Source organism: Astyanax mexicanus, chromosome 8 (genome assembly GCF_023375975.1).
Source record: "Astyanax mexicanus isolate ESR-SI-001 chromosome 8, AstMex3_surface, whole genome shotgun sequence".
Classification (NCBI taxonomy): Eukaryota; Metazoa; Chordata; class Actinopteri; order Characiformes; family Acestrorhamphidae; genus Astyanax; species Astyanax mexicanus.
In genome coordinates, this window is record NC_064415.1 from 6,390,950 (window position 1) to 6,404,311 (window position 13,362).

The 13,362-nt window shown below is 39.2% G+C and overlaps 3 protein-coding genes across 3 annotated transcripts in view; all 3 read right to left on the bottom strand.

The window, feature by feature from the left end:
* Nucleotides 1–10,187, bottom strand: part of LOC125803813 (E3 ubiquitin/ISG15 ligase TRIM25-like) — a 269,398-nt gene extending 259,211 nt beyond the window's left edge. Inside the window, exon 1 of the mRNA XM_049482106.1 lies at nucleotides 10,118–10,187. The gene's annotated coding sequence lies outside the window, so the exon portion shown is untranslated. The remainder of the gene's footprint in view (nucleotides 1–10,117) is intronic.
* The window catches only part of LOC125780508 (tripartite motif-containing protein 16-like), a 112,038-nt gene that overhangs the window by 10,730 nt on the left and 87,946 nt on the right, over nucleotides 1–13,362 (bottom strand). The window lies entirely within an intron of this gene.
* On the bottom strand, nucleotides 1,615–10,122 carry LOC111189648 (tripartite motif-containing protein 16-like). Its single transcript, XM_049482140.1, has 6 exons — nucleotides 9,490–10,122; nucleotides 7,420–7,515; nucleotides 6,624–6,857; nucleotides 4,093–4,267; nucleotides 3,481–3,531; nucleotides 1,615–2,168 (listed from the first exon to the last, which is right to left on the bottom strand). Exons 1-6 carry the CDS (start codon nucleotides 10,078–10,080, stop codon nucleotides 1,630–1,632), a joined length of 1,686 nt encoding a protein of 561 aa, XP_049338097.1. The 5' UTR covers nucleotides 10,081–10,122; the 3' UTR covers nucleotides 1,615–1,629.

A 13,362-nucleotide genomic window follows, 5' to 3' on the forward strand; every position in this document is an offset into this window, starting at 1 on the left:
AGGAGGAGAGACTAGAGGAGGTAGAACAGGGGAGACAGGAGGCGGTAGAACAGGAGAGGCTGGAGGCTCACAGGTGAGAAAGAATAAATATATGTTAGACATGAGATTGAGCATTGTGACAAATGTTGGGGTTATGATAATCTGTATCACAATTATGGATATTTTATTAAATTTCTCCCATTCTCTTGTAAAAATAATTCAATTTCTGCTTTTTTACTTAAATATCAGGTTATGTAATGTTATGTAAATGAGGATGAAAATAAAAGCTTCTAGGTTGTAGTTTAGCTGTAATATTGCTTTGAGATCAATCAGCGAATCAGCGTGGTGTTAACTGGTTGAAATCAACCTAAAAATCTTCCAAATTTTTTTGGAAGATTGCATTTCCAAACAAATAAATAAATAATAATAATAAATAAATACATAAATTTGTTGATTAATGAAATAGATAAAAATATATAATGTACTCAGATAAATAAATAAATAAATAATAATGATTAATCATAAATATTCTATTCATAGTGATTAACGATATTGATAACAACAATGTTGATATATTATAAATAAAAAATAAACATATTCTTTAATAAGGTAAATTTCCTGCACCTGTCTAAGATGTCCCCATGATGTTCAAAAAAGTTACCTAGTATATCATTAAGTAAAAGGCTTATTTACTTTATTCATGACTGGAATTTACTGTATATCCTATATAAAAACCCATCTAGAGGCTAGCTGAAATGTCCGCACAGAAGCAAGCGGTCTCCACACAGGAGGCTCGGCTACCGGGAGCCACCACAGGGAAATCTGCACACTGTATTATCTACCTGTAACACTAAAGCTTTAATAATCAGCAGGTTAAAAAGGTAGATAACTGTTGGTGATCAGCCCTGTTACCGGTCCTGGGCGGAAAATGCCCCCTTCCCTCCCTCAGTGCTCCGTTCCACGCAGTTACATTTCCCTCATTAATACTACGACTTTATTTTGGTAATATTGCAACTTCAATCTCGAAGTGAACTGTTTTTATTTTTTTAGTAGCCCTAAAACGCCGTCGTAAAAACACGTGCCCTATGCTGGTCAAAAGCTAAGTAACCAGCTAGCCAACCAGCATAGGGTATGTTTTGTATCTTCAGCTAGATTGGTCAGCGCGGGAATTACAAATTACGTTAATAGTACGCGCTTTTTTATGATCTAAACCATTTAAAAAATAACTTCATTGATGTATTCTAAGTGAGTGTAGTATATAAGTATAACATTGCTTATTTCCTTATGGAAATGGAAAAGTTACTAGATGGGCTGAAACATAAAAATAATATTAAAAATATTATGGTTAAACAACAACAACAAAACTATAACATTATTCATAGTAAATTAAGAATAATTTACATCTAATAATAATAATAATGAGAAAAAGAAGAATCAGCTTTCTAATATAATTTGTAACTAAGGTTTTTACTCACCTGTACTTATGTGATGTGACAATAAACCTGATTTTATTTTATTTAAATTATAATACTCTTAATGTTTACAATATCTCCCAGCACTATTATAACTTTATTTGATCAGATCTACAGTCTAGATTCTGCAGTTCTTATCTGATCTCATCCAGCTCTTCTCTTTGTTCTGCATGTTCATCTATTTTGCTGAAAGTAAAAGATTAACTGATGAGTCGATGTTTAACCAAAACCCAGCGTAGAGCGGCTGAGTGAAGGTGGTCTGGACTCTGTGGATGAGGGTCATGGTATCAGAGATGCTGTAGAAGGACAGAGTTCCTGCCCTGTGATCCACATACACTCCTACTCTAGAGGAGACGGGCACTCCAGAGATTTCAGTAGCTTCATTATTGTATCTGAATGTGTATCTGGAGAAATAACAGAACAATCTCCAAGACTGATCATTATCACCCCCAAACCTACACTCCCCGCCGTATCCCTTCCTGGAGATGCTTTTATAAGACACTGCTATACCAACCCCTCCATCTCCTCTCCACCCAACCTCCCAGTAGCAGCGTCCACTCACACTCTCTCTACACAGAACCTGAGGAAATACATCAAATCTGTCTGGATGGTCAGGATATGGCTGGACTGTGGTGCTGCGGGTCACCACTGTGTTCCTCTCAGACAGGAAGAGGTGTTTAAAGGCTGTGTTTGGATCCAGTGTGAGCTGACAGGAATCTGAAAGAGAGAGAAAACTCATCAGCTTTTAGAAAATGATCTAAAAACAGCCCCTAAAACTGAAATAACCAGAGAACATACTGGAAGTATCTATAAGAATTCTATATTCCTAATTCGTTGTGGGTAAAATTAATAGAAAAGGTTATTTCTCCCCATAAACTTTATTTTAGTGGTAAGCACGATGATATCTGAAATGTATCTATTTTTACAAGTGATTGCAAAACATATAGTGCTGAGTAAACTGTAGACTTTCAGAAGCTTCTGGAACTGTGAGAACTATTAAAAAGTTTTCAGAACTGTCCAGAATTGTATAGAACTCGCTAGAACTTTACAGGACTGACCAGAACTTCACAGTTCATTTTGATTTAGACATCAACAGGTTGGAGACGTCTAGCAGATGCATTTTATTACATCTTTGGCCAATTTATGAAGACAAAAGTGAAAAACTCTGTACTCTGTGATCTCCATCTCAGTAAATGTACAGAGATCATGAAGATTATTTAGAGGAGCAAGGCGAGAACTTTCACCAGGACATAATAAATTCTGAACACCGTTACCAAGGACAGTGTAGCGAGAAGATAATGGGAGACTATATTTGGGGAAAGATTGGTGAAAGTGATTTGCAGTTTAGTCGTAAATCTCAGAAAAACACACTACTGTTCTTTGTTGATAGGAAGTGATTGGGGTATTTTTTTTATTTTTTTACATGTGCTCACTATTGCATAAAGAAGTGATATGCAGTACAACTGAGATACCCCTCGCTGCAGAACCACAAGTCCAGGGGGTGGGGCTGGATCTGATCCAACTCTTCCTACGTTGTGTTTTCATTGGTCTGAAGCAGATCGGACTCTTCCCCATCCGGTTTTACTCACTCGCCTTTCGGAGTCCTAACCCTACCCCTAACCCTAACCCTAACCCTAACCTAAAAGAAGATATGGGTGGTCAGGAGGTCAGGCTCCACCCCTTGGATCAGATCCAGCCCCACCCCCTGGACTTGTGGTTCTGCAGCGAGGGGTACTTGGTACAACTGCAAATTCATAAAATATACGTATATTTGATCTATTATACGCAGCATTAATTAAGTTTCATAATAATTGTATAATTGTAGTGAAATAAAACACAAAGACAAGTAACAATTTTGTACGTAAGCAGTTGAAATATAACCGTTAATTATATAATACAGGTATAAATGTCAGTTTAAACTTTGTGTATTTGAACATTGTGGTGTTATTTCTGAGAGTGTGTGAGAATGAAAGGATTAAACAAAGAGAGAGAGAGAGAGAGAGAGAGAGAGAGAAAGAGCTGGACTTACACTCCAGAAACTCTTCTCTGCTTTTAGGTTCAGGAGGAAGAAGGATCTGCACTTTCTTCACTACAGGAAAATGTAAAACATGTTTTAAATTAATCTAATACTGGATTTTCTCTCAATGTAGAATCTACAATACTTTGGACTTTCTTTAGAATTTGGATTAAACTGGTTTTAATTTTAAATAAAATAAGTTTGTTAAATTAGAAAATCTGAAGGTATAACACTGTAAATTAAGGTCTCGGCTGTTTAGAAATGTACAGGTGCAACCTTCTCACATTTTTCATATAAAATATGTCTTTTTCCAGATAGAAAACCTGACACTGGTGACAAAAACCTAGACTTTCACATGATATGCAGGAGCTGTTCATATGAGTCACCCTAAATAAATTGGTGTTTAAGGTTCGTTGCTGCTTCAGTGAGGGCAGGTAGTTGATTAGTTAGTTGTTAGTTGATTATTTGGGTCAGGTGTTGAAATTAGTATAAACTAATGACCGTAATTAAATACTAAACCCTTCTGGGAAGCGCTGCTGAACTGAGAGCCACTTTCTCTTATTATCTGCCTCTTAAAGCTCTAACACAGATTACACTGCTCAACATCACACTGCTCAACATTACTGAAAGAGTTTTTACCTGCAGCTGATGTCTTCTCAAATTCCTCTTTCCAGAATTCGTCTAGTTTTCCTCTCAGCTGAGAAACAGACTTTTTGACAACTTCAAACGTGTTGAGACGACTGAGAGTAAAAGCAGGTGATGCTGAAGATCCAGGAGGGGCTGAGAGAGACTTAAAACTCTATTTAAAAACACAAATAAGACGAACAAAGACAAACACAATTTAGAGCAGTTTTATCTTCAACAATTACTAAATCATATTTATATTGACTTAAAGCAGGAAAATTCAGCTTAATCTTGTTTGTCATTTGTTATACAGATTTGTTATGTGTTTGAAAGTGTATATAGGGAAAATTCAGATTTAAGAGTTTTCTTATGTGATACTGAAATATTGAAATCTGATATATCTGATCCGAAACAGCAAAGTGACTCAGTGTGAACAGCCAGATCAGAATTCATGCAATATTTAAATTAAAACATTAATCGAGCAGAAGGGAAACTGGACGACAGCAGTGAGGGAGGGTTTCAGTGGTGGGATAGAGAGGTTACAGTCCTCATAAACATAAAAGGTACATATCAAAACTGCTCTGACTTTACATATATTTCCAATAAAATTGCTGAACACAGCCAATAGATGGCGCTGCTGCAGCATCAAAGTAAAATAAAAAGCTTAGAATTGTTTAAACAAAATAAATGGAGGACAGAACAGTCTGCCCGTGTTTACAGTGAGCTAGAACGCATTCTCTGATAAGCTCAACTTTAAGTCACTGGTGAAACAGAAACTTTATGTGAAGCTCTGCTCTTTAGCACATGAGCTTCAGTTTAAGAACTGTTCAGACTAATGTCAGATATACAGACATCCCAAGTTGCAAAATTTGAAAAAGTCTGTGGCCTGTGTGCCCGTTTATGTGCAGTGCGCTCTTGGGGCACTCGTTCTGAATTTCCGGGAGATTATATGTGACTCGCGGGCATCAGGGAGCCACTACTGAAATGCGGGAGACTCCCACAGCTTCAGGGAGACTTGGTTTGTCTGGATATACACTACCGCTCAAAAGTTTAAGATCACTTGCAAATTTCCCTCTTTTTGAAAGAAAAACACATTTTCTTGCAATTCACAAACAATATTGTCCATTTTACAATTAATTTAGGTGCATTACATGATTTTAAATAATACAAATGTTTGTATTAAAGCCTATTTTTGTACAGAGGCTTATTTTGCATATTAAGAATGTTATTTGGCTAGTTGGTTGTTAGGACACCCTTTCTCAACTGTGATGCACAGCTGAAAAACATTATACTAATAAATGAGCATAAATGGGAGCACAACATTCAAGGTTAGTTTAGTATCTGAAGCATCAGCAGTTGTTGGCTTGCTTACAGGCTCAAAATGGCCATAAAGAGAGAACTTTCTTAATAGGCCCGTCAGTCCTTTGTTTTATTAAGAAAGGAAGGCTACTCAATACAAGATATTGCCAAGATACTAAAAATATCTTACCATGCTGGTAACTACTCCCTTCGAAGAGTGACACAAACTGGCTCTAACAAGGACAGAAAAAGGAGTGGGAGGCCCTGATGCACAACTGTGCAAAAAAGATAAATATCTTAGAGTGTGCTCTCCTAGACTGTCAACTAACAGCTGCACTAAATGGGACCCGTCAAACACCATTGTCAGCATCAACAGTCAAGAGGCGGCTTCAGGATGCTGGACTTCACGGCAGAATTGGCAAGAAAAAGCCATACCTCACAATGGCTAATAAAAAGAAAAAACTGGCCAAAGAGAAAAGACATTGGACACTGGAAGATTGGAAGAAGGATGTTGTTTGAGGTCTTTGGATCAAACAGAAGAACAATTGTGAGGCGCGGGACCAATGAAAAGATGCATGACCAATGCTTAATGTCATCTGTCAAGCATGGTGGAGGTAGCGTGATGGTCTGAGGATGCTTTGGAGGTGGTAAAATAGGAGATTTATACAGAGAGGAAGGAATCTTAAAGAAAAGACGACTACCACACTATTTTGCAACAGGATAACGACTCCAAACACACCTTCAAACTGTGTCGGCAATATTTAAGAAATAAGGAGTCGGGATTTTGACTGTAATGGAGTGGATCAGCACAGTCTCCGGGTCTGAACCCTATTAAACTGTTGTGGAGCAGCTTGATCGTATGGTACGGAGGAAGACTGCATCAAGCCAATCCATGTTGTGGGAGATGCTACAGGAAGCACGGGGTGAAATCACATCAGATTACCTCTAAAAGTTGACAGCTAGAATGCCTAAAGTCTGCCAGGCTGTAATTGCTGCAAAAGGTGGCTTCTTTGATGAAGGCAAAATTTGAAGTACACAGTCATCATTTTCATTCAAATCAATATTTCTTACTCTGACAATGTCTGCTTGTCCTGTTTATTTGCTTTATTTCATAATCTTAAGTGTGTTTCCATTGAAAGCAAGAAAATTTCACTGTGATCTCTGTGAGCAGTAGTGTAGATCACACTAAAAAAATAAACGTTGTATTTGGGGAGAAAAACAGAGTCTGTTACCTGGAGGAAATGGATGTGATCCTCTGTGAATGAAAGCTTCTCTAGATCAGCATCTCTCCTCTTCAGCTCTGTGATCTCCTGCTCCAGTCTCTTCAGACGTTCTTCAGCTTCACTCACTGCAGCTTTCTCCTGATCTCTGATCATCTGCCTCACCTCAGAGCGTCTTCTCTCAATGGAGAGGATCATCTCAGTGAAGATCTTCTCACTGTCCTCCACTGCTGTCTGAGCAGAGCGCTGGTAGTGGAACAGAGACAGGTATCTGTTAGAAACAGCCCATTAACATCAGTAAAAATTACTGTAAAAATATTTCAGATCACAAATTAGATTAGATTTAAGCAAGAAGTATGTTTAATATAATTAAAACATGTACAGGAATTCCTTGTCCACCATATCATCTTGGGAGAACAGATAACCCTGTTTCTTTAAGAAAGTAACTTTTGACATCCATGACAATCTTTACACTTTTCACCTAATATTTATCATATCATCTCCATACTGAGGTGAAGATTGAGCTTTAGTCCAAAAAATTCAGAAAGTAAAAATGCATCTTTGAGACAGAACAAGAACGTCTCCATAAACAGTTCAACACAATTGCAGCTCTAGATCAACCGCATTCCCATCAAATGCCAATTTTCACTATAACTACTCCATTGTCATTGTTCACCTAGTCATGAAGCTTGCCATAACCGAGTGGATGAATGCATTAGAAATAATGAAAAGTGAAAATAAAAAGTGATGTTCCTCAAAGAGTTTTTTTAAAAATCTGATCTTTATACTTCGTTATTTTAAAAATCACCTTGTGAGTCTCCACAGCCTCTATTAACTCCTGAAGCTCCTTCTCTCTCTCCTGGATTCTCTCCTTGTATTTCCTCTGTGTTTCCACCAACTGCTTCTGCAAATAAACCAGACAACAAAACACATTAATTAAACATTTACATGCCACATGTAATGGGACAGGTGCTGGTATTGGGTTCCATAATTTTGGCTTCTCCCATGAAAGCTAAAGAACGCTGCACTGATCTGTAGGATATGTGTGTGTGTTTTCCTGCATTGAAAGTGAATGCGAATTCTAAGTCAGTGATTGGATTCACAATTATAGCCAGATACCACCGGTCACAATCATTACCACTAGGTACGTAAAGGTTCTCTGTATTTCATCAAACCGTTCGGTTTGGCCTGTTCTGTTTGATACACCCGGATGAACGCGATATTTCGGTACGCACACTAACAGAGCGAGCGAATGCTCTCCCGCTGTACATGGTGCTGAATGCACAGATCCGCAGTTAAGCAGCACTGTTTAGGAAAGCAGACTATGCAACATGACCAGGTGGAGGGGCTGAGAGCGTGCTGCTGATAAACGCACATGAAGACACTCACTCAGCACAGGGCAGTGAGTTTTTTTGCTCCATGAGACAGACACATCAACGCTGTGTATTTTTTTTGCCCTGCTCCTCTGTCTCCACCCCACAAACCCACCCCCAACCCAACTGCTGTCTTTCCCTTCTACAGAAGAATTAACACTTTCATTTGAGTTTGCTAATTCCCTGTTAAGAAAATAAAAAGTTTGACTTTTTAGTCCAGCTGTCTCTTTCTGGTTCTGGTCCTTATTTGGTTCGCTGGTGATAAAACTTTATTTTTTTATTTGTGGTTATTGATTGGACACTGTATTCTGTGTATTGGGCGATAGACAGGACTGCTTAGGACCCGGGGAAGACTTCTTTATAAACTTCTCTAGGCGTGTCTCTCCACCATGCAACAACCAATCATAATCATAGACTGTATATAAAGATGGACGCCGTGTCGCCGTTCCCATTCATTCAATGAAAATGAAGCCAAAATCTTCCGCCATTTTGGCGATTCAGAGACCAGAGTCTGCGCAGTAGAGACCAGAGGAGGGAGAAAGGCTGTGGAGAGACCGCCTACTCATTTAAATAACCCCGCCCCTGAGGGCTGCCTCGCGGTCACAGACTGCAGAGCGGGGCGGAGCGGAGCTGACGGACTGTTATTGGTCCCGCCCATAAGCAGCCCTTTTACCATAACCACACCTTTTTTGAATAGAGCTGAATAACGTTTTAAAAAACGAACTCTGTGAGAATATAAAAAATTGACAATATAAGCAGAGGTTACACTAGCTGCTGCATTTAAATAATGGAGGTAGAATTACAGCATATTAGAAAAAAACGTGATTGAAAGTTGTCTGTTTTGCCATTGAAACCTATGGGGATGGGTGGGGTTACACAGCTTTCTGCAGCCGAACAGCAGGGGGCGCCCGACCTGTGGTGGCTTCACTTTTGAGAGACGATGCTCTGTCCAGCTATATACAGTCTATGATCATAATGTTTTCTGAATTTCCCAGGAGCCAATCAGCGCTCTGAAGGCAGACTCTGAAGATTTAAGTGCTAATTAAACAAAACTTTCTCAGCTGCGTGATCATGCAAAACGGAGAAAATGAAAGTTGAACAGGCGCTTTCAGCTTATAAATCTGCTATTTGGGACCGTTTTGGCTTCAGAGTTGAGTATGATGAACAAGGAAAAAACACAGTCAGCAGACATATAAATAACAATACATTTTGTTATTTGAATTAATCTGTGCCTTTTTTCTATTTAATATTGGCTCTGCGAGTGTGAGTAGGAACACCTTGTTGATTTGAAATAGAAAGGGCTAAAAACGTACTGCATGTTGGAGCTAGATAATATTGATAATTGTGATACAAACCGAACGGTGGCCACACTGTACCGTTGCATCCCTAATCCCTGTGCTGTCCACTGTGGGTGGTAATGCCTTCTGTAGACCTATTTGTAAAGGATTAATTTTACATGACTAAGATGACTAAGGTGGGAGTAGCTACTCCATTTACACACTTACCTGTTTCTCAGATCTTTCTGCTTTAAGTGACACTGTATCATGTCCTCTATGGTCATCCATGGTACACAGCACGCAGATACACTGCTGGTCGGTGCGACAGTAAACCTCCAGCAGTTTATCGTGCTGAGAGCAGATCTGCTCCTGGAGTCGTCTGGAGGCTTTGACCAGCTTGTGCTTCTTAAAGGCTGGAGATTGGTAGTGAGGCTGGAGGTGAGCTTCACAGTAAGAGGCCAGACACACCAGGCAGGACTGGACGGCTTTGTGTTTTCTCCCAGTACAGAAATCACACTCCACATCTTCAGGATCAGCAGAAGAGTGATCAGGAGGAGCAGCCTGGAGTCTCGTCTTCTTCAGTTTCTCCACCACCTCAGCCAGCATGGTGTTTTTACTCACGACAGGTCTTGAGGTGAAGGTGTGTCTGCAGTGAGGGCAGCTGTAGATCTTCTTCTGATCCTCCTCATCCCAGCAATCATTAACACACACCATACAGAAACTGTGTCCACAGGGAATAGTAATTGGATTCTTCAGGAGATCCAGGCAGACTGAACAGCTGAACTCATCCTGAAACACTAAAATACCAGCTTCTGCCATTTTACAGTGAATTATTAGCCAAGATAACAATACTCACAATGACTCAAACAGGAACTATTGTAGAGACTCAGGAAAAATTACATTAATGACAAAACAGTAGATCCAGACACGATACGCACTGATGCACACCCTGCAGGGAAAACCAGAAAGGATCAGATTTTACTTTCACTCTCACTTAAAGAGACAGACTGCACGTTTCTGAGATTCTGAGATCAGTGTTACTGCAGTCCTGTGGGTTCCTGAGCATTGAAGAACGAGAAACAGAGACAGGACTAAAGTCTGTTCAGCTACTAACCCTGCGTTCACACTGGAACGCGACGAGTCGCTTGCGTCGCCCCGCGTTTGTCGCTTGGGGGTGTGTCAAAGCTAAACTCGCACGTGTATCATGGTCCAGCTTCCGACAAGAAAAAGGCTCAAACAATTGTATTGCTTCAACCGCCTTAGAAAAATATTTTTATTAAATGTGTTTGTATTAAATTTGTATTTGTTAACTAAATTAAGATCACTAAAATGGTTAAAAATAAACTGATTGGACCCCAAATAGCAAGACAGGATACAAGGTGTCGACGAGCCATCAGCCCATCCGAACGCCTTGCTATTTGCCTTCGGTAAGTAATATATTTTATATAAATGTTTTATATAAAAGTTCATATTTTTAATGTTTTTCTCTATTTACCGGAAGCATATTGTAAGATGAAAGATTTAAGATTCATATAAACAGAGCATTCACCATTTTAAATAATCTGTATCGTTTTTTTTATATTAAAATCACAATTTTCTTTATTATTCACAATTTATTTATTGCATACTTAATTGTACGTTCATAATTAATTAGGCCATCCTTTTAAAACAATAATTCAGAGACATATAACATAATTCAATCCTTTTTATAGTTAAAAAAATTCTCTCCCTTTTTCTAGGTACCTTGCAACTGGGGACTCCTTCCGTTCTCTTGCCTTCAGTTACCATGTTGGGGTTTCCACTGTGGCTGGCATAGTTTCCCAAGTGACACGGTCCATATGGGATTGCCTGGTCACAGAATACATGCCAGTGCCCACCAAGGAGGACTGGAGAACCATGCGGCTGGGTTCCATGAGCGATGGAATTTCCCAAACTGCTTGGGATCCATAGATGGGAAGCACATAGTCATCCAGGCTCCAAACAACTCTGGATCTATGTACCACAACTACAAGGGAACCCTTTCTATAGTTCTCCTGGCATTTGTGGATGCTTCCTACTGTTTTCGGGTTGTGGATGTAGGTGCATATGCAAAAACAAGTGATGGTGCAACATTAGCAAACTCCATCTTTGGCCAAGCTCTCAGAAATGGGTCACTTGATCTTCCAGAAGACTCACTACTTCCAGGAGCAGAGCATTTGGGACCTCAACCTCATGTGTTTGTGGCAGATGAAGCTTTCCCTCTCAGGCGAAATCTTCTGCGACCTTTCCCTGGATCCAGGAGTTCCCACAGAAACAGGATCTACAACTACCGGCTTTCACGGGCACGCATGGTAGTAGAGAATACTTTTGGTATTCTGGCAGCACAGTGGCGCATGTACAGATGGGTCATTGGTACTAACCCTTTAAACCTGCAGAACTCGGGTTGATTTCTGTCACTGATCTGGAATTATTAAGTGGAGCAGAGAAAAAAACAGGCAGCTTCTCCAAGTTTCCTGTAGGAGATTTACATTTCAGAATGTAAATAACTTATTTTACTGCAGAGAAAAATATTTTTTTATCACCTACACCCTGTATACAGAACAAAGGTTAACACAATGTGTCTGGTTATTCAAGGTGCAGCTGACAAGACTGCAAGGGAAATAAGCTTACTGACACCCCTCACCATCTTGTCAGCTGTACCCTGGTAACTAACTATTCAGAGAACTCCATCTCAAACATGATCTGATGGATCCTGAGTTTGGCTTCAGCCCTTTTTGCTAAAGGGAGCCATTTCAGAGATGGTAAAAGACTTCATAAGAACAACTGATCTTCATCAGATGATGATGAGCCCTGCCCAGCAGTTGATGCTGTCTCTACTGCTTGAATGAGTCTTTTTTCAAACAGGCTCATCTGGGATCCTGTTGACCGTCTCTTCCCTGGCTGCACTGTACCTGGCTCTGGCTCTTGCTGCGTCTCTGCTACTAAAACCTCCCTTTCTTCCTCCACCTCAAAATGTATCTCACAGTCAATCATCTGGCTCATCTGACCCTCAGAAGACTGGCTAGATGAGGGCAGAGACAAGTTGCTAGACGTCAGTCTGCTTTCCAAAAATGGATTTAAAAAAGACATAATCTGGGAGTATCGCCATGGCTTTTGGACGGCACCCCCAGAACCACTCTTGCTCCCCTCTCTCTCCCTGTTTTCTCTCTCGCCTGTACTGGTCCCTGAGGTTCTTCCATTTTTTCCTGCACTCCTCCTCTAAGAAAATACCAAATATAAACATTTTATTATTTAATATTTCTGTGTGAATACAGCATTATGTACAGCTCTGGTAAAAATTAAGAGACCATTGCAAAATGATCAGTTTCTCTGATTTTACCATTTATAGGTTTATGTTTGAGTACAAAGAAACATAGTTGTTTTATTCTATAAACCACTGGCAAGATTTCTTCAGAATTCTAAATAAAAATATATTAATTTAAAGCATTAATTAGCTTATTTATGATAATTGATCAAATTAACAAAAACAACGCAGTGCTTTCAGATCTCAAATTATGCAAAGAACAATGCAAATAAGTTCATATTCTTTTAGAAACAACAATACCAATGTGTTAGGAGTTTAGAAATCAATATTTAGTGAAATAACCCTGATTTTTAATCCCATTTCAGATTTCATTCTGCAAATAAATGCTCTAAATGACAATATTTTTATTTGGAATTTATGAGATGTTGTCAGACGTTTATAGAATAAAACAACAATGTTTATTTTACTCAAACATAAACCTATAAATAGTAAAATCAAAGAAACTGATCATTTTGAAGTGGTCTCTTAATTTTTTCCATAACTGTATGTGTCCCTATTAATTGAAATAACCTAAATAAAAACCAAATACATTATGCAGCGTACACACACACACACACCCCAATAGGTTATAATATAGTTTGCTAACATAATCCAAGCATTTCATATTTGACATCAAACTATATACGTTTTAAAACATACATTGCTCAGCGAGAGAATTCTCGCCGGCCCAAATTCGGGCATCGCGTCAGTCAGGCTGGCATTCAGGCTCGGGTTCAGGCTCGGGTTCGGGTATACAATCTAAACTCTATATTATTATT